General features: G+C 38.0%; 1 protein-coding gene across 1 annotated transcript; it reads left to right on the plus strand.

The window, feature by feature from the left end:
- Nucleotides 1–1726: 1726 nt before the first annotated feature.
- LOC134646671 (alanine aminotransferase 1-like) lies at nucleotides 1727–13541 on the plus strand. The gene is made up of 14 exons (XM_063500534.2): nucleotides 1727–1825; nucleotides 2605–2694; nucleotides 2778–2886; nucleotides 2975–3111; nucleotides 4361–4604; nucleotides 4854–4933; nucleotides 5586–5722; nucleotides 6258–6420; nucleotides 7003–7158; nucleotides 7737–7849; nucleotides 8762–8846; nucleotides 10713–10879; nucleotides 12738–12926; nucleotides 13238–13541. Exons 1-14 carry the CDS (start codon nucleotides 1727–1729, stop codon nucleotides 13539–13541), a joined length of 2073 nt encoding a protein of 690 aa, XP_063356604.2.
- Nucleotides 13542–18632: the final 5091 nt, after the last annotated feature.

The raw sequence follows: 18632 nt of genomic DNA on the forward strand, positions 1-18632 counted from the left end.
CATAGCTCGGTAGGTAGGCAACAATTAGCACACCATTAATGTCATGTTTTGTGTGTCGCAAGCAGGAGATTAGATTCAAATGCAAGACTCGCAGGACACAGAGGGATGAACTAAAGGAGGCAGATTTTATTTCGCTGTAAATAACTTATTACAAATACAGAAAGAAAACTTGAAACTAAAAAACGCAAACTAAAACACTACAAAATAAACCAGGAACTGACAACTAGGAATTAACTGGGAACGCGGAAGGAAGAAACACAGTATAGTGAAGGTACAACACAACAGCTAACAGGAAGGAACACAGGACTTAAATACACACGCAGGACAACGAGAGGATGGAAACAGGTGGTAAGATAGCTGGGATGAATCAGACCTAATGAGACAAGGGGAAGCAAAACCAGACACACTGAGCACAGGACAGGGACTATCAAAAAAAAAAAAAAACAGGAAACACACAACAGGCACAGAGGCACAAACTTGACACTGAACAGAGGGAACACAGGGCACAGGAGTAACAAACTGTGACATCACACATGACTGACTGGGGAACAAGAAAATAAACATGAAGACAGAACTAAACCTACAGTAAACATGAGGGACACAAGAACAAAAGCCAAGAACAAGAAATCACAAAACATAGAACAACTAGAGCTAGAAAAACAGAGCCATAAACCAAAAGACTAGCAATGATAAACCATGATCAAATCAAAGATTAATAACACCCGATCACTGACCCAGAACCATGACAATTACATGCCAGCTAACCAATCCTCTGTACCCTACAAAAACTGATGCGGTTGAGTTTTAATTTTAGAATTTAAAATTTCTGTATAGTACATGCTATTCTTCTGCTGCTCATTGCAATTGGAAGACAGATTGAAACTGCAAAGTTAACATAATTCATAGAGCGACAATAGACACAATTACAGGAAATACTCCCAGATTAAAATATATTCAGTTTTTAAAAAAAGTCATGACAATATCTGCTTGTACTAACTCTTTAAAAAGTTATTACACCAAGGAAGAATAAAAGATTTTATGTTGCTGTATATGATTATACTTTTGAACTTAATGCCCATTATGTCAGTCAGTAACAAGCAGTCAGTTTTATATTTAAACCCCAGACTGTGCTGCTTGTCACAAGGTTAAAACATTTCTTTTGTTCGTAAAATAGGAAAAGTCTTAAACGAACAAGTTCAAGTTCAAAGAATAGTAGACTTCTCTGGTAAACATTTAAAAGCGAAAAAAATAAACAGACTGCAGAAAAACTACAAAGGATTCTGATTCAAACATATGCTGATATCCAAGTATGTAAAATTCATTCTTAAGATTTATTTATACAAAAAGTGTCACTTTCCACAGTTGAAAAAGTCATATGGACAGTTTCAGATATTAAAGGCAGTTTAACAATTAAGGCACAAAAACGTCAGATATAATCAGAAAACACTATAGCGTTACCACTGGCAAACTGTGATTAGTCTGGAGTGTACCAGTCAGCAGCAACTTTGAAGGAAAGAGTATATTTCTTCCGTATTAGTTTCTCCTCATTTGCTCCTTTCTAAATCTAGAACTGAATTTAAAAGGTGCTGAATAATCCGGCACCGTCTTATCTTAAAGACCAGACTCATCAGGAGGCGGGTATTCTAATTACAAAGTACCCGCCTCCTGAGTGTATTTCCAGGCCTCTCACTGGACCTTGATCAGTTAGACAGTCGAAGCAGGAGAGATGAGCACTGTGCAGGACGTGAATCCCAGGGTGCGTGGGATCCGAGCCCCAGTGAACCTGCAGGGTCTAGCAGCATGCATCTCAGAGCAGATTGCACAGGTGAGTCAGCTGTAAAGAAGTTGAGAGACACTATAAATTATGAGTCATTGTGTAGCAGTTTAAAAATAAATAGCAGTCATTCAATTTGGTCAACCACACATCTCTACATGCCATATTTTCAGTTTGAATCTGCAGCTTATGCTCTGGTAATCCTTTTGTCAAAGGATTATATCCACCTGTGGTAAAACTATCTCTCTCTCTCTCTCTCTCTCTCTCTCTCTCTCTCTCTCTCTCCATATATATATATATATATATATATATATATATATATATATGTATATATATATATATATATATATATATATATATATATATATATATATATATATATATATATATATATATATATATATATATATATGTATATATACACATAAATATATACATATATATATACATATATATATATATATATATATGGCTTGATAGTTACTACAAATGAAATGTCTGAAAACCAAATAAATATTAAGGCCACAGATCAGACTATTTTTTCCCTTGTGCTCTCTTATTCTTCTACTTATTCAAAAAACTGAAAGGCCAGCATTTCCTTGACCTCCACGTCAAGGATGAGTGTACATTTTTAACCACAAGTATAAGCTATGGTTATGCCATATATGGTTAATATTGAATTCATTCTCTATCTCTATATAGTTTAAGTTAGCCAAGGGAAAACCAAACGTCAAAGGGTTAAAGAGATAAGTACATGATTGGCATAGATAGAATTTAGCTGTCAATTTAAAAAACTGTCAATATTGATGAACACTGATGTATTTTTCCAGAGTGTAAAAAAAAACTTCAAGAGTGTGATTGATGTCAGCTCAGGTGATCCACACAAGGCAGGAATGCCGCCTATCTCATTTATTCGCCAGGTTGGTGTTTTATGTATCATCTGTGAATTTTACCTGCACTTCTCTGTCAACCTGAGCACATCACTTTCTGATTGCTTTCTTAGGTTATGGCAGTGTGTCTGTACCCTGAGCTCCTCAAAAAAAAAAGCCTTCCTCTGGATGTCAGGCAGAGGGCACAGAAGCTTCTGGACATGTGTTCTGGAGGGAGTGTGGGTGAGAAAAACCAATTAAATCTGCAAGCAATGCACAAAGTGAGTATAAATGCTTCTGCTGGCCAGTCTAATCACTTTGCCTGTGACAGGTTCATACTCCACAACCTCCAGTGGTTTACCACAAGTCCAGAAATGCATTTCTGAATTTATCACAAGGCGAGATGGTGGCGTGCCTTCTCATCCAGAAGACATCATCTTAACTGTTGGCTCACAGAAGGGTTTGTCGGTGTGACACTTTATATTGAACATTTTAATGAAGGTTTCTTTTTGTTTGCTTTTTAAAATAAAGCTATATCTTTCTGCTTTGTATAATTTATTAGTTACTTAAGAAATGCTTAAAAATTGGCTAATTCTTGGAAAGGTGTTCCAACAGATGTAATCTGTGAGTGATGTGGTGTGTTTCTTAGTAAATCATTCTGGTTTTTGTTTTTTGCCCTTTATCCCCGTCCCTCTTCCCCGCTGTTATTCTTTCCCTCTTTCCTTCTCCCCTTTCTTTTCCCCAGTCAAGTCTGTCCCTTATTTAGCAAGTGAAAATAAAATAAAATAAACAATAAAAGGTGAATCTAATAGACTATTACGGCAAGGCTGGGATGGTCCATTTGGTAAAGTAAATCTGTTGGGCATCTTTCTCCACCTTTAGACAATAATTCTGATGGCAAAAGAGCCAAACGGGACAGGAAAAAAAAAAAAGTAAAAAAAAAAGTAAATCATTCTTATTCTCTGGACCCTGACAGACACTTTAAATCCTGATTGTGAGATGCAGGCCAACCATTCCTTTAACTTTAACTAGTAATGACTTCGTGATAGAAATGTAACCACTTGGCAAAGCCAAGAACAAGGAAAAGGAAAATGCAGTAAAAGTTAATGTACTTCTGCAACTTCTTCACTTAAGAAGTTGCAGAAGCGAACAAGTACAGACTCTGAAATGTACTCAGAGTAAGAAAGTAAAAGGTAGCTCCTTGAAGGACAATTCTACCATCTATTTTTATACAAAGGTAACTGAACCTGCTGGTATCTTAATATAAAAAGATTATTAATATCAGCACATGAGAATACAAATGTACTTAGCTTGGATCTGTTATCTAGGATACAGGCAGTGAATGAAAATTTAAAAAACAGCTATTTAGACTGATTTCTATTTCCTACACTAACCGTGTCTTTATCATAGTATATAATTGGTATAAAGGAGGACTTGAGTGAATGAGTCTAAGCTGTAATCAACTCTCTTGAGCTTAAATTAAAATTAGTCTCTGCTATGCTTGATGTAACCAAACACTGACCATGAGCACCACCGCCACTGTGTATCAGTCCCACACCGTTCCTTACTGTGAATTCACCACTTTGCTGCAACCACATCTTTTTATCATGTACAAAACTACCCACTATTTTTCATCTATTATTATTATTATTATTATTATTATTATTATTATTATTATTATTATTATAACAAAAACAACACATTCTGTGCACTATAGGTGTTTTTAAACCTGCTTACCAGTGGAGAGGGCAAAACTGAGACAGGTGTGCTGACCCCCATGCCCTGTCCACATACTCTGCCCATGCTGCTGGACATGACTGGGCTGGCACTGGTTCCATACCATCTTTTTGAAGAACAAGGCTGGGCTGTAAACCTGGATGAGCTGCATAGAGCTTTAGAGGCTGGAAGAGTCCACTGTGAGCCCAAAGCCATATACATCAGCAACCCAGGAAATCCTACAGGTGAGCAGCCCATTGTTGGTACATCCTGCACAGCTTTTGATTTATTCTATATTCATGTATACATTAAGAGGATCCTCGTCCTCTTTTTAAAACTATATTATGCTAAGAAGTCAACTGTCTTAAAGCCTAAGAGTTAAATGAAAATTAAAATGTGAGTCTCTTTCTAGCTGTTTGCACTGCACCTGTGGATTTGTGGTTAACAGCTACTTCATAGAAGCTCATTCAATAATGTGACTTTCCCCCCGCTAGGTTACGTGCAAGACAGAGAAACTATTGAGAAGGTGATTCGCTTTGCTGCTACCAACTGCCTCATCATACTGGCTGAAGAGGTGACCACAAGCAAAATGTTTACTCTCCCCTCAAAGAGAAAGAGTACATATCAGTCTGGCTGTTTTTGTCTGCCTGTTTGTTAGCAGTCTAACCTCCACAGTTTTCAAAATATCATGTACAAAGTTTGTGTGATGGTAGCTACCAGTAACAGATCGAGCTGACTCAATGTTTGTGAAAATCAAGTGAAAACCAAATATAAAAATCAGTAAAAAAACCCCTTATATTACCCACAATTTTTTATAGATTGTCTTCTTTCATTGTTAGCATCCAAGGTTGACTTCAAGAAACCATGTTAAGTAATATGTCATATATAAGAGGGCATGGAGAGAGCTATACAACAGTTTTTATTTTCACAATGATGCTATAATGTTTCAGAAAATCACACATAAGCAAATTCTTCTCCAACCATGTGGGTAAAGATAATAAAATACACAATTTTAATATGTAATCCTTCAAGATCATAGTTCCAAGGTCAGAAAGCAGTGGGCTGTTATAAAAGCAGCTAGAGGCCAGCACGTTGTAATAAAAATATAAAACATAAACATAAAACCTCATTGTTTTAGTTTAGCCCTTGCCCTTTGGAGGAGTTGTTTGAGACTGAAAACCTGCACAAGTTCACTTTGTCTTTTGATGATCACTTGTACTGTCTAGGTGCACCAGGATAGTGTGTATGGCCAGGACAAAGAATTTATTTCCTACAAGAAAGTGCTGTCTGAGATGGGCAAAACTTATGCTGAGACAATGGAGCTGGTGTCTTTCCATTCAATATCTACAGCCCACATAGGAGAGTGAGTGTCATGCTATGATCAATGTTTAACCTCAACATGTGTTAGTCACTGTCAATATTATCCCAATGTCCTTATTAGTTAGCTCTATTTTGCAGATATCTATGTACTTGTACAGTTTATGGATGCAACTTTCTAACCAAGCTTGCTACTGTTAGCTGACAAATGAACACTCATGTCTAAATATGATCACTTTTGCCTTCAAATATAATAACTCTAACACTGACTTTTTCTTAAAGCTTCAGAGCATAAAAGTGGGTGGCATCTCGGTAGGGTCCATTTTTAGTATACAGATCGACAGCTGATGGAAATATAAGCACACCCTACAATGTTGATTCTGTCACTCATCCTAGTCAATCACTGGTTTGAGTGACTGAAGGAGTCACTGGAATGAGTTCGAGAAGCGTTTTCTCTCCCTCTGAAAATGCAACATCCAGCTCAATACAATTAACCTTTTGGAATTTCCTTTACTGAATGATTGAGCATTCATCAGTGTTAATCAACGCTATTCATTAAACTCTGCATTTGCTTTGTTTAGGTGTGGTCTGAGAGGAGGGTATATGGAGGTAATCAACATTGACCCAGCAGTGAAAAAGTACTTAACTGTCACTTCCAGCGCTCCAGTGTTACCACAGCTGGCAATGGAAATTAGTGTTAATCCACCTAGACCTGAAGATTCTTCCTATAACTCATACACACAGGTAAGGGGACTGTCCTATGGTAACGTCTCTATTTAATCAAAAGGATCTCTGGCAAATGCATTGTTTTAAAGTGTAATCATGGAGACAAAACAGTTATGCAGTGGGAAAAATGAAATAAGGAGCTTAAAAAGGATAAACACATTCACAAAACTAAAGGAAACTGCAGAGAAATTAGATTCGCTGCTGGTTTATCATCATAAGCCACAGCATTCACATTACATGCTGTCACGGTACATTTAGCAGATGCTTTATAAGGTACACCAACTCAGCTGTTCATTAATGCAAATATCTAATCAGCCAATCACATAGCAGCAACTCAATGCATGTAGGCATGTAATCATGCCAATAACACTTGAACTGTTAAACCTGCAGGGTGATTGTTCCTTTCCCTGATATACTCTGTTAGGTGAATCCAAAGTCTTGTGAATATTTACAGCATTGGTGCAGTGTTAGCATGACCCAGTGAGCCATAGCATCCAAGAGGATATGAGATACAATATGTTGAATAAAACTGCAGTTGAGTAATTGAGTGTTTTTCAAGGTACTCCCCAGCTCACAGTAATTTTTATTTTATTCTTAAAGGAGATTCATCATATTGAGGATACTCTTTCCCAGAATGCTAAACGGGCATGTGAGTTTCTGAATAGAGTAGAAGGGATGAGCTGTCAGCCATCAATGGCAGGACTCTTTCTTTATCCCCGGGTACACTTGCCACCTCACATGGTAGAGGAGGCCAAGGTGAGATTTCAAAGATAAAAATATGGATGTTATTCTGATTGTGTGCCTGTTTTTTTAAATTCGATTTCAGGGAACTTTACATTCCTACTTTTTTAAATTTCAGAGGTAAAATTTCATCCAGTATGTTTTTACAGCTTTGCTTTTAAGATTAAAATAATGTAAAAATAAAAACCCACTCTAGTTTATATTAACTTATAAACTGCCCCACATCACATCAAATTAGACTTCCCAGTTTGGGAACATAAATGCACGCTGAAGAAAAAAAGATCTTTCTTCACTTGGATCTCACCCAAGTCACTTCTTCTGTCACTTGGGTGAATGAAAGAATCAATTTAGTGGGAGAAGCATTTTTTAGTCTCCCACAACTTGGATGAGCGAGATTTATAATCTACCAGAAGTAAGGATTTCAGTCAGGAAAAGTTAGGATTTTTCAAGTGTTCCCTTCAGTTTTTGAGCAGTATATATGAGTAAAAACAACTGAATAGTTAACATTAAAAATCCAGCATTTAATTGCTTTCATTTGTATGTAACAGTGAAAATCATAAATTGATACAATGTTTTACTGTCTTTAATTTCAGAGGTTGGGAGTGAAGGCGGATATGCTTTACTGTCAGAGGTTGCTGGAAGAGGAGGGTATTTGTGTGGGGGCAGGTTGTGAGAATGGACAGGAAGATAAAAACTATCACATCAGGTAAAATTTTATTTTATGTTTTTAGTCAGATCTTTAATTAGTCCTTAGTCCCCTAAATGTGTGATTTTGTGAAATTGTGAAAAAATGTAGAGAATGATTTGTAGACAAAATAAACAGTTTGCTGATGCTGTTGCTCTGACCATTATCTCATTAACATTTTTACTTGGGTCTTTTTTGATCACTAATTGCTTAATTTAATTGGAATTGCATTCTCATTCCTACCACATTATTTAAAGAGCTTTTTCAAAGACTTAAATGGCAAACGGTATGTAAAAGATTAAGCTAACCCACGAACTGTCACTCTTAGGTTTCTGAAGCCTCAATGTTAACATTCAAGTCCCTAACTGTGTTGTTGTTTTTTTAAAGGCAGAAGTGGCCATATTACAGAGTTTTCAGCTATTGCTAGTCCGGTTGGTTAGCAGCACGGAAACAACACAAAGACATAAATATCTACTAACAGATAATAAAATAAACCAGTTTCACCAATCTTTCTGTGAAGCCATGCTTACTGGCTAACACTTTAGTACAGATTAAAGCGATATATGAATGTGTGTGAACAGGGAAACATGTCTTGCAATAAAGTGCTTCGAGTGCTCAGTTAGAGCAAGTGCAAGAAATGCTATTTAAGTACTAGTTAATCTGATACTAATAATTAGGTTCTAATAATTAGCACACAATCTGGATCCTTTATTTGTAACTTTATGAAATGTAGGGCTCTATTTAGTTTTGTTGTATATATTTAAAATTGGTAAAATCGAGCAAATGTAGGCACTATTCCAAAGGTCAAATGCTTGGTGATCTAAACACATTAAAAATGTAAGTAGTTTTCATGTGACTGTTCTTTTTCAAGGTAGTATATGTTAATGTTGTGTTCGGTATGTTCGGTGTGTTTCTTTTTTCCTTCTCTCTCAGGCTGTGTATTTTGACTCCTCCTTCCACTCTGGAGGAGATCTTGGCACGCCTTCGTTCTTTCCACCATCGCCTGCTGGAAAAACTTGTCTGATAAAAATGTCAACAACAGAATGAGGGAAACACCTTTTAATAATAATGCTGTTGCTTCTTTTGCAGCACAATGTAACCAATAATGTAGTTACATAAAATCAACTGTGAATACTACTGTATAGATATAGATCTCTTTAAGCCTTAATCTGTCATTTTAACCAGACTATGCACTGATACTCTGCACCAGCAGTTTAGCCACTCTCCCTCTCACACCTTTCCCTAACAAGCAAAAGCCCCCTGACGCAGTCCCGGGAGGAACCACAGATCTCTTGAGGGTTGTGTCAGTGGGGCATTTGGGATAAAAATAAATGTTAAAAAAAAAAAATCCAAATCAAATATGTGGCAAATCCGTGTGATTAAGGGACCCCTCAAAAGCAGCCCCACCACTCTGCAGTAACTGATTTTGGTTGATTACACTGAAGTTAAACTGTTGGTAATTAAAACACTAAGTTTCTAATAGTTTGAACAAGCCACATGAATTAATTTCATGAACATCATGAAAACCAAGAAGATACTAATCAGTGAGCAATGTCTTGACATTTTTAAATCACTTAATATTATGAAATAATATATTCATTATTGTAATGCACAGAGGGACTATTGAAAGCTAAATGTATTCCAACTAATACTGCACATGCCAATAATTTAACTTTTCATATTCAATTTTCTGGTTTCAGGGTTCACTTTTTAAAAAAAAAAAATTTACTTGTCAATATGAAAATGACACTTTATTGGCTGTTCTTCAGCTTTAATGAAATGATTAGTTTACAGCAAAATGAGAATTTTAGTCATCACTTTGTGTAAAAGTAAAAATTCCCAAAATGTTTTGAAATAGAATATTGTGTTTATAAATAGCTGCTAGTCTGGTGTGGAGATGCCATGATCTGGACATAAGCGAAAGCATGAGTGATAAGTAAGTGTTGGCAGTAAACTGGTTGGTGCTGTCTTCCAGGATGGGCTAAAGTTTAGTTTAGTTTAACCTTAACTAAACTAAACTAAACTACACTGTAGTTTAGTTTAAAATTCATAATAGCGCAATACAATAGCAATAGAGAAACGTGACTTGAAGTAAAAAAAACAGTGCCACACCATGAATTTTGCTCTATACCAGAAAATCCTGAAGGACTGTGTGGCCAACAATTCGTGCTCTGAAGCTCAAGCACACAGCTTAGGAAGCAGGTCAATGATCTGAAACACAACAGAAAACTTCCCACTGAATAGCTAAAACAACAAAACAAAGGTCTTGGAGTGGTCTAGTCACAATCTGGACTTGAATCTGATTGAGAGGATTTGGCATGACCTTAAACAGGCCATTCATGCTCAAAAACGCTCCATTATGGTTAAATTAAAACAATTCTTCAATGAGTGGGCCAAAATTCCTCCACAGCCATGTGAAAGACTCATTACTGGTTATCACACTTAATTGTAGTTCTTTGTGCCAAGGATGGCACTGGCAATTACTTTTTCACACATGGCCAGTTAGGTTTGGATAGCTTTTTTCCCTTAATAAATTAAATCATCATCAACCATCAACATAAAAAACTACATTTTGTACTTACTCGTGTCATTTTTGTGACAAAATCACAAAAAATGAAGAAAAGAAGGGGACAAGTACTTTTTCACAACACTGTACATTGTTGTATCTCCATAAATGGCTACGTCACTACACGATCTTTGTGTCCCACCTTAAACTAAACTTCATTAATTCATATTTTTTTAAACTCAAATCACCACTGTTACAAAAAACAGAATAAAAAAAGACATGTCCCAGTGTAAACTTGGTAAGTAGATGGATTTATATTGGATTACCCTCTGCTCACTGGGAGCCTCAAACTCCCAAACTTTACTTTGTGTCATTTAGATCGAGGAAGTTTGTATTTTCATCGAGGTAGGACAGGACTCCTCTGTGTCTGAGATAGCAATGGGGAGGAGTCTGAAAGGAAGAATGATGGAGAGCACCAATTTAAACCATGCAAAGCAGAGGCTAATTGGCTCAAAGAAGGCAAGCGAGAAGATGATTGGACCAGAGTAATGACGTCAGTATTTGGATTGACAGTGTGAGAAAGCAGTAGTCATGTAAGGTGCTAGGGCCCATCAAACATTTGTGCCCAGTGGTCTGTAACTCAATCATATACACAGCAAATGCAGAAGTTCATTTAAGCTGAAACATTTTAGTGAAGTGAAAATGATCTAGGAACATTTTTTCTTTATTCACAATTACATTTTGTACTTGTATAACAGGCAAAGGTTTTGATTTCTTGCATACTATCAAATGTACACCTTTGTGTCACAGGTTACAGCTACTTCATGAATTCTTCAAACATATTCACTTCACTGTAAAGTTTGATTGTGATGGAGATTTTATTTTGAAATGATAACATCTTAAACTTTATCATTACTTTTCATTCACTGACCCAAGTGTTTATTTGTTAATTTATACTTTTTAATGTTTTTTTTTTCCCTCCATGTGTGTTTTCATAAAAATCTTTTTGGGAAGATTGCTCCAAACAATGTGATGATTTCTGTTTTGTTCAAGATAACTATAAAACCCAAATATATTTGCTAAATTCAATCCAAAGAACATCATTAGAAGAAAAACTGAAAACATGACTCCTGGTCACCACCAGGAGTCATTGTCAGCTTTTGCTTTAAATATGCTACTTTGCCTGTAGGTGGTTGGTTGCTGGAAATAAACAGTTACTTGGAGGAGGGTGGTTGGTCTGTGCTTTCAGCTCTGTTTTATCTGTCTGTGTATTGTCAGTGTCCTCTCTTCATATCAGTTATAAATGTATTTTCCTCCACATGTGAAAAGTGTCAGTTGAACTCATGGATCCACTTTAAGGCGGAAACAGAAAGGGAAATATCAGAAATCTTAAAATTTATTTCCAAGTTGCAAACGGACTAAACTTGGGTAAGACACAAAGACAATGATAACACGCACTGTATCACAGGCTGGAACACACTGCTACAATTCCTAAGCTATCTGTTTTCATCCTACATGGTCTTTGGCTCCATTATCATAACAGCTGGAGGACACATCGTGCAAGCAAGCTTCTGAACAGCCTGTGCATTTCTGTTGCTTGTTTGTTTGTAGGCGTATGTTAAAACTGGAATCACATTTTGTGATCATTCTTAATTTGTGAGATTACTAACTTTTAACTTCTCTCACTACATAACACTGAACCACCGTTTTGGAGCTGTGACCAAAGATACTATAATTCTTCAGTGTGTTTTCATCCTGTTTTGTCAGATTGTTCATACAGTACATCCATCTTGCTCCAGCTCCCTAGATGCAGTAATGCAATGATCTCATTGATCTACAAAGTCAGTGTTTGAAATTTGCAGGGATTCTAATTTATTCCTTTGGATACAACTTTGGTTGTTAGGCAGGCCAAAATCCAACAGTGTACCAAGCTTTCCACTTAAGGACTGAATATAATTTTCAGTGATTGTTTTCAGGGTTTCAGTCTACAAATATTCTTAAAGCCATGACAGAAAAATGTAGTTTACTGAACAATTTCTGATCTCTTTTATCATATTAACAATCTCTTGGTGATGGTAGAGAGAAAGAACTCTAGCCACACACACCTACCATTGCATTTTGGCCATTCACATTCACTTCATCTGCTCTGCACTACCCGACTCACTGGACCCTATAGAATTTGCTTACTGCCACAACAGGTCCACTGATGACACCATAGCCCTGCCACTACATACTGCCCTCTCGCACCTGGAGAAGAGAGACATGTATGTGAGAATGCTGTTTGTCGATTACAGCTCAGCATTCAATACCATCGTTCCCTCGAAGCTGGACAGGAAACTACAAGATCTAGGCAGCTCTGAGGAGCTCTCTCTGCAGCTGGATCCTTAACTTCCTGTCTGACAGATTCCAAGTGGTCAGTCTGGGCAGCATCACCTCATACCCCGTCATAATGAACACTGGTGCCCCACAGGGGTGTGTACTGAGCCCTCTCCTGTACTCACTCTACACCTACGACTGCACGGACACAAGCAACTCCAACATCATTGTGAAGTTTGCTGACGACACTATAGTGGTGGGTCTTACAAGGAGGAGGTCAGCACCCCGACATACTGGTGCCGAGACAACCATCTCACCCTCAACGTCACAAAGACAATAGAGTTGATAGTGGACTTCTGAGGGTGCAGAGAAGCACACACCCCCATCACCATCAACAGCAGTGCTGTGGAGAGAGTGAGCAGCTTCTGCTTTCTAGGTGTACATCTGGCGGAGGATCTCACATGGTCAGTACACAAAAACAATACAGTGAAGAAGGTGCAGCAATGCCTCTTCTTTCTCAGGAGACTGAAAAGATTCAGCATGAGCCCCCGCATCCTCAGGACCTTCTACCGCTATGCCATTGAGAGCATCCTCACTGGATGCATCACCACCTGGTACGACAACAGCACCGCTTACAACCGCAAAGCTCTCCAGAGAGTGGTCCGGTGTGCCGAAAGGATAATTGGAAGTGAGCTTCCCTCCCTCCAGGACATCTACAGGAAGCGGTGCCTGAGGAAAGCGGGGAGGATCATCAAAGACTCCAGTCACCCCAGCCATAAACTGTTAAAACTACTTCTATCAGGCAGGAGGTTCTGCAGTATCCGGTGCCGAACCAGCAGACTGAGAGACAGCTTTTTCCATCAGGCCATCAGATTGCTGAACACTTCATAGACACCTCACCTTCACTTACCGGAACTTTGATATCATGCACTCCATACTGTACATAAATGCCATTTCTTTTGCACAATATCCAACTGTGTATTTTACTTTATTTTGTTTTATATATCTATATGTATGTATGTATGTATGTATCTATATCTATCTATCTATATATATATGTATATATATATACATATATACAGTGGCTTGCAAAAGTATTCGGCCCCCTTGAACTTTTCCACATTTTGTCACATTACAGCCACAAACATGAATCAATTTTATTGGAATTCCACGTGAAAGACCAATACAAAGTGGTGTACACGTGAGAAGTGGAACGAAAATCATACATGATTCCAAACATTTTTTACAAATAAATAACTGAAAAGTGGGGTGTGCGTAATTATTCAGCCCCCTGAGTCAATACTTTGTAGAACCACCTTTTGCTGCAATTCCAGCTGCCAGTCTTTTAGGGTATGTCTCTACCAGCTTTGCACATCTACAGACTGAAATTCTTGCCCATTCTTCTTTGCAAAACAGCTCCAGCTCAGTCAGATTAGATGGACAGCGTTTGTGAACAGCAGTTTTCAGATCTTGCCACAGATTCTGGATTGGATTTAGATCTGGACTTTGACTGGGCCATTCTAACACATGGGTATGTTTTGTTTTAAACCATTCCATTGTTGCCCTGGCTTTATGTTTAGGGTCGTTGTCCTGCTGGAAGGTGAACCTCCACACCAGTCTCAAGTCTTTTGCAGACTCCAAGAGGTTTTCTTCCAAGATTGCCCTGTATTTGGCTCCATCCATCTTCCCATCAACTCTGACCAGCTTCCCTGTCCCTGCTGAAGAGAAGCACCCCCAGAGCATGATGCTGCTACCACCATATTTGACAGTGGGGATGGTGTGTTCAGAGTGATGTGCAGTGTTAGTTTTCTGCCACACATAGCGTTTTGCATTTTGGTCTCATCTGACCAGAGCACCTTCTTCCACATGTTTGCTGTGTCCCCCACATGGCTTGTGGCAAACTGCAAACGGGTCTTCTTATGGTTTTCTGTTAACAATGGCTTTCTTCTTGCCACTCTTCCATAAAGGCCAACTTTGTGCAGTGCACGACTAATAGTTGTCCTATGGACAGATTCCCCCACCTGAGCTGTAGATCTCTGCAGCTCGTCCAGAGTCACCATGGGCCTCTTGGCTGCATTTCTGATCAGCGCTCTCCTTGTTCGGCCTGTGAGTTTAGGTGGACGGCCTTGTCTTGGTAGGTTTACAGTTGTGCCATACTCCTTCCATTTCTGAATGATCGCTTGAACAGTGCTCCGTGGGATGTTCAAGGCTTGGGAAATCTTTTTGTAGCCTAAGCCTGCTTTAAATTTCTCAATAACTTTATCCCTGACCTGTCTGGTGTCTAAATCCAATCGAGAATCTGTGGCAAGATCTGAAAACTGCTGTTCACAAATATTGTCCATCTAATCTGACTGAGCTGGAGTTGTTTTGCAAAGAAGAATGGGCAAGGATTTCAGTCTCTAGATGTGCAAAGCTGGTAGAGACATACCCTAAAACCTTTTGCTGTAATTGCAGCAAAAGGTGGTTCTACAAAGTATTGACTCAGGGGGCTGAATAATTACGCACACCCCACTTTTCAGTTATTTATTTGTAAAAAATGTTTGGAATCATGTATGATTTTCGTTCCACTTCTCACGTGTACACCACTTTGTATTGGTCTTTCACGTGGAATTCCAATAAAATTGATTCATGTTTGTGGCTGTAATGTGACAAAATGTGGAAAAGTTCAAGGGGGCCGAATACTTTTGCAAGCCACTGTATATATATATATGAAAGACAAATGATCAGGCATGACTTTCTTATAAAAAATCAGATAAAATACTGCAAATAATTCTTTCTGCATTTATGCGATTGAAATTAATTGGAAATGTGTAAGCAGTGACACTGTTTGAAAGATTTGGCTGAAATAATTTTGGAGTGAATGAGCCTAAACATGATGACTTAACTACTGACACCATGTCACCTGTGACACACACACACACACACACACACACACACACACACACACACACACACACACACACACACACACACACACACACACACACACACACACACACACACATACATTTAGGGCAGTATATGAGAAATACTGATGTCACATGCATTTTACAAACACACGTAATGAATTACACTTGACTGCAAAAGAATAAAGTGAAAAATAGCAATGGGAGCTGGCTTTGTTTCCATCCGGAGGGACTCCTCCAGCTTTTTTCTGCCTGGAGTTCAGCCCAGTGAGTGAATAACTGAGCTTCAGATCACAGGCCATTGGCTGGCTGCTCATTACTGAATGATGCATTAAATTCTCAGTTGTAAATAATGTGATGACTGCTGTGCAGGTCTCCACAGTTACCCAAATGATCTGGCAGCCATCTTTCTTTTTTCTCTGCTTCATGTCTCTCCTTACCACCCAGTCTATTCTTTCACAAGGAGCATTTATTGTCCCGGTTCAGTTTTGCACATGCTATGTAATTATTCCACTGCAGTTGCTCAGGGGAGAGAAGAGAGAGGGCTTATTCCTCAAAAGTAAAGCCCCACAACCCTCCTCAAATCCTGCTCCCTCCATCTAGCCTCCATCACCCGGGGAAACCACAGAATGGCTTCACAGAAATTCAGAGTCTTCAGCTTTACTGGAAAGAAAAAACAAGGCGAGAAATTAAACATTCATCATGTTTAGTTCTATTCACACATTCTCACAATTAAAAACCAAAAGAAGGATATTAGTGTACATTTGTTTTCTATTTTATAATGGTATTACACTGAATACACTGCCATCCATTTTTACCCAAAATTGAATGATTAATCAAATAGTTTCTCACCTTAGTGTGGTGCTTTGTAGACTAGTGGGAACTGTGGACATGTAAAAAGAGCTAGGGAACTAAGCTAATTGTCTTTCTTGATCAGAGTTGAAGAATATCAAGACCAATACAACTCATATGTACAGTTCACACAGAAATACACCTCTTGCCTTATGCATGCAAACTGAAACATAAATATTACAGTTTGCGAACTGTTCCTCCAATATGGCTGAAAATATAACAGGGAGTAACTCGCCGCATACTAAGATCCTGGCTTACACTCAACATGTAATTACATACAAGTGTTTAGAACAACTGTTCTTTTTAGATGCAAAAAACCAAAAGTCAACTGAAGATAAACAATAAACTGTATATATGGAAACTGTAATAATTAAGCCCAGAACATTAGTGTGTTGTGAAGACCAAAGAGGAAATCTTGAGAGAATCTATTTTTTTATTGAGATGTATATTTTTTTTTCGACACTTTCACAACAGGAAAGAAGATATATCTGTAGCACCACAGAATCAATAACTGAATTTATTACCTAATGAATGCTTTTTAATTAATACATGTCTGCATTTAACTGAATTTTTTATAAAGAGATCAATATTGTTGACCTGGAGGGCCACTTCAGACCCTTTGGTTTATGAGATATTCCAGAGGTTTTATTGACAGACGATTACTAAAAATAGTCTTTTTTGTTTAAGCCCTAATTACTGTGACAACCACCAAAGAGCTTTTGTTGTAAACTTCAGACTTCTTGTGTTTGTGCCAAGGTTGCTATGAAACCCAGGCATCATTTGGATGCCACTTTTAATTTTTCCTTACGTGTTTTCTCTGGTTTCTCAAATGCAATTAGATCCTTGTATTAATCCAATCTCCACCACCAATTGTCTGTTTGTTTGGCCATCTGCCGCCTGTTCAGCCTGCCTGCCTGCATTTCCACTGCAGACATGATACCAGTAACACACATACAGTGCAGCACATCTGATGCACCTGACTGTAAACGCAATATAATAACAGAAGGTGACATGAGTAAGCATGCAGGCCCAAACTAAATCTGCTCGAAGTGGAGGTGTGTTCATTCCGCAAGGAGTTACAGCAGGAGCTCACAAGCTGTTGTGATGATTGCAAAACAGATCTGATGAGATGAACTGCTTGCTTTCATTCTCCTCATTTCTCCAGCCTCACATGTATTTGTTTTTCTTTTCTTTGAACTCTGTTTGACATTACAGATTACTATTATTATGATAATAACTAATGATAGCTAATTAAAAACATAATGATGAAGATAGATAGATATACCCCCAATATTTTAAATCTTCAATATATACAGTAAAATGGTAAGTACATGTATGATGCTCTAAAGAAGGGTTTGTCCTTAAAATGAAGACTGCCTTCTAATGTAAGAAGCCCTTTAATAGCCCTTTTGTGGCATCGATTAATTCTTTGGTCAGGATGGATGGATTGCTAAAATAGATCTCAACATTTACCAAAGGGACTATTATTAATTTATTACGAATAAAGAGTAGTAACTTTTAACCAAGAATCATTTCCTAACATTAACACGTAGCAAACATAAAAAACAAATGTCTTTACTGGTAAAAATGAGACAGGTGATATAACATCTGGAGCTTTATGATGAACATGAGCATTTGTTGAGTCTTGCAGGTATTGATTATATGAACACTCACCAGCTATGGTACAAAACTATATTGGAGGTAGAGCAGGTCATCTACTAATCGGAAGGTTTGTAAACCCTGGCTCCTTCAGTCTGCATGCAAAATATCCTTGGGCAAGATACTAACCCCAAGTTGTTCTCATTTGTCATAGTAAAAGGTGGTTGTGTGAATAAGGCCAGTTGTATAAAAGACTTTGACTGCTCAGGTAGAGCAGAAAGTGCTATATAAGAAACAATCAGTATTTAGCAAATACTCTTAAAACAAACATCACATCTGTAGTGCTCTTTCTCTGCATGGAGCTGTTCTGCTGCTCGCTGACCATCACCTCTCTTCTTAAGAAAGCTTCAACAACTCCTTCCCATAGCTTTATGTTATGGCTCATCAGCTTTATCCCTTTGTAGTTACTTCAGCTCTGCACATCACCCACGTGCTTGAATATTGATACCAGTAAAGTTCTTCTTCATTTCACAGGCACCCTCTCACTCTCCAAGACTGTGTTAAACAATCTGGTTAAAAAGTCCACTGCCCCCTGTCCTTGACAGCTCCATACCTACTGTACACA

Source organism: Pelmatolapia mariae, linkage group LG17 (genome assembly GCF_036321145.2).
Source record: "Pelmatolapia mariae isolate MD_Pm_ZW linkage group LG17, Pm_UMD_F_2, whole genome shotgun sequence".
NCBI classification, from domain to species: domain Eukaryota; kingdom Metazoa; phylum Chordata; class Actinopteri; order Cichliformes; family Cichlidae; genus Pelmatolapia; species Pelmatolapia mariae.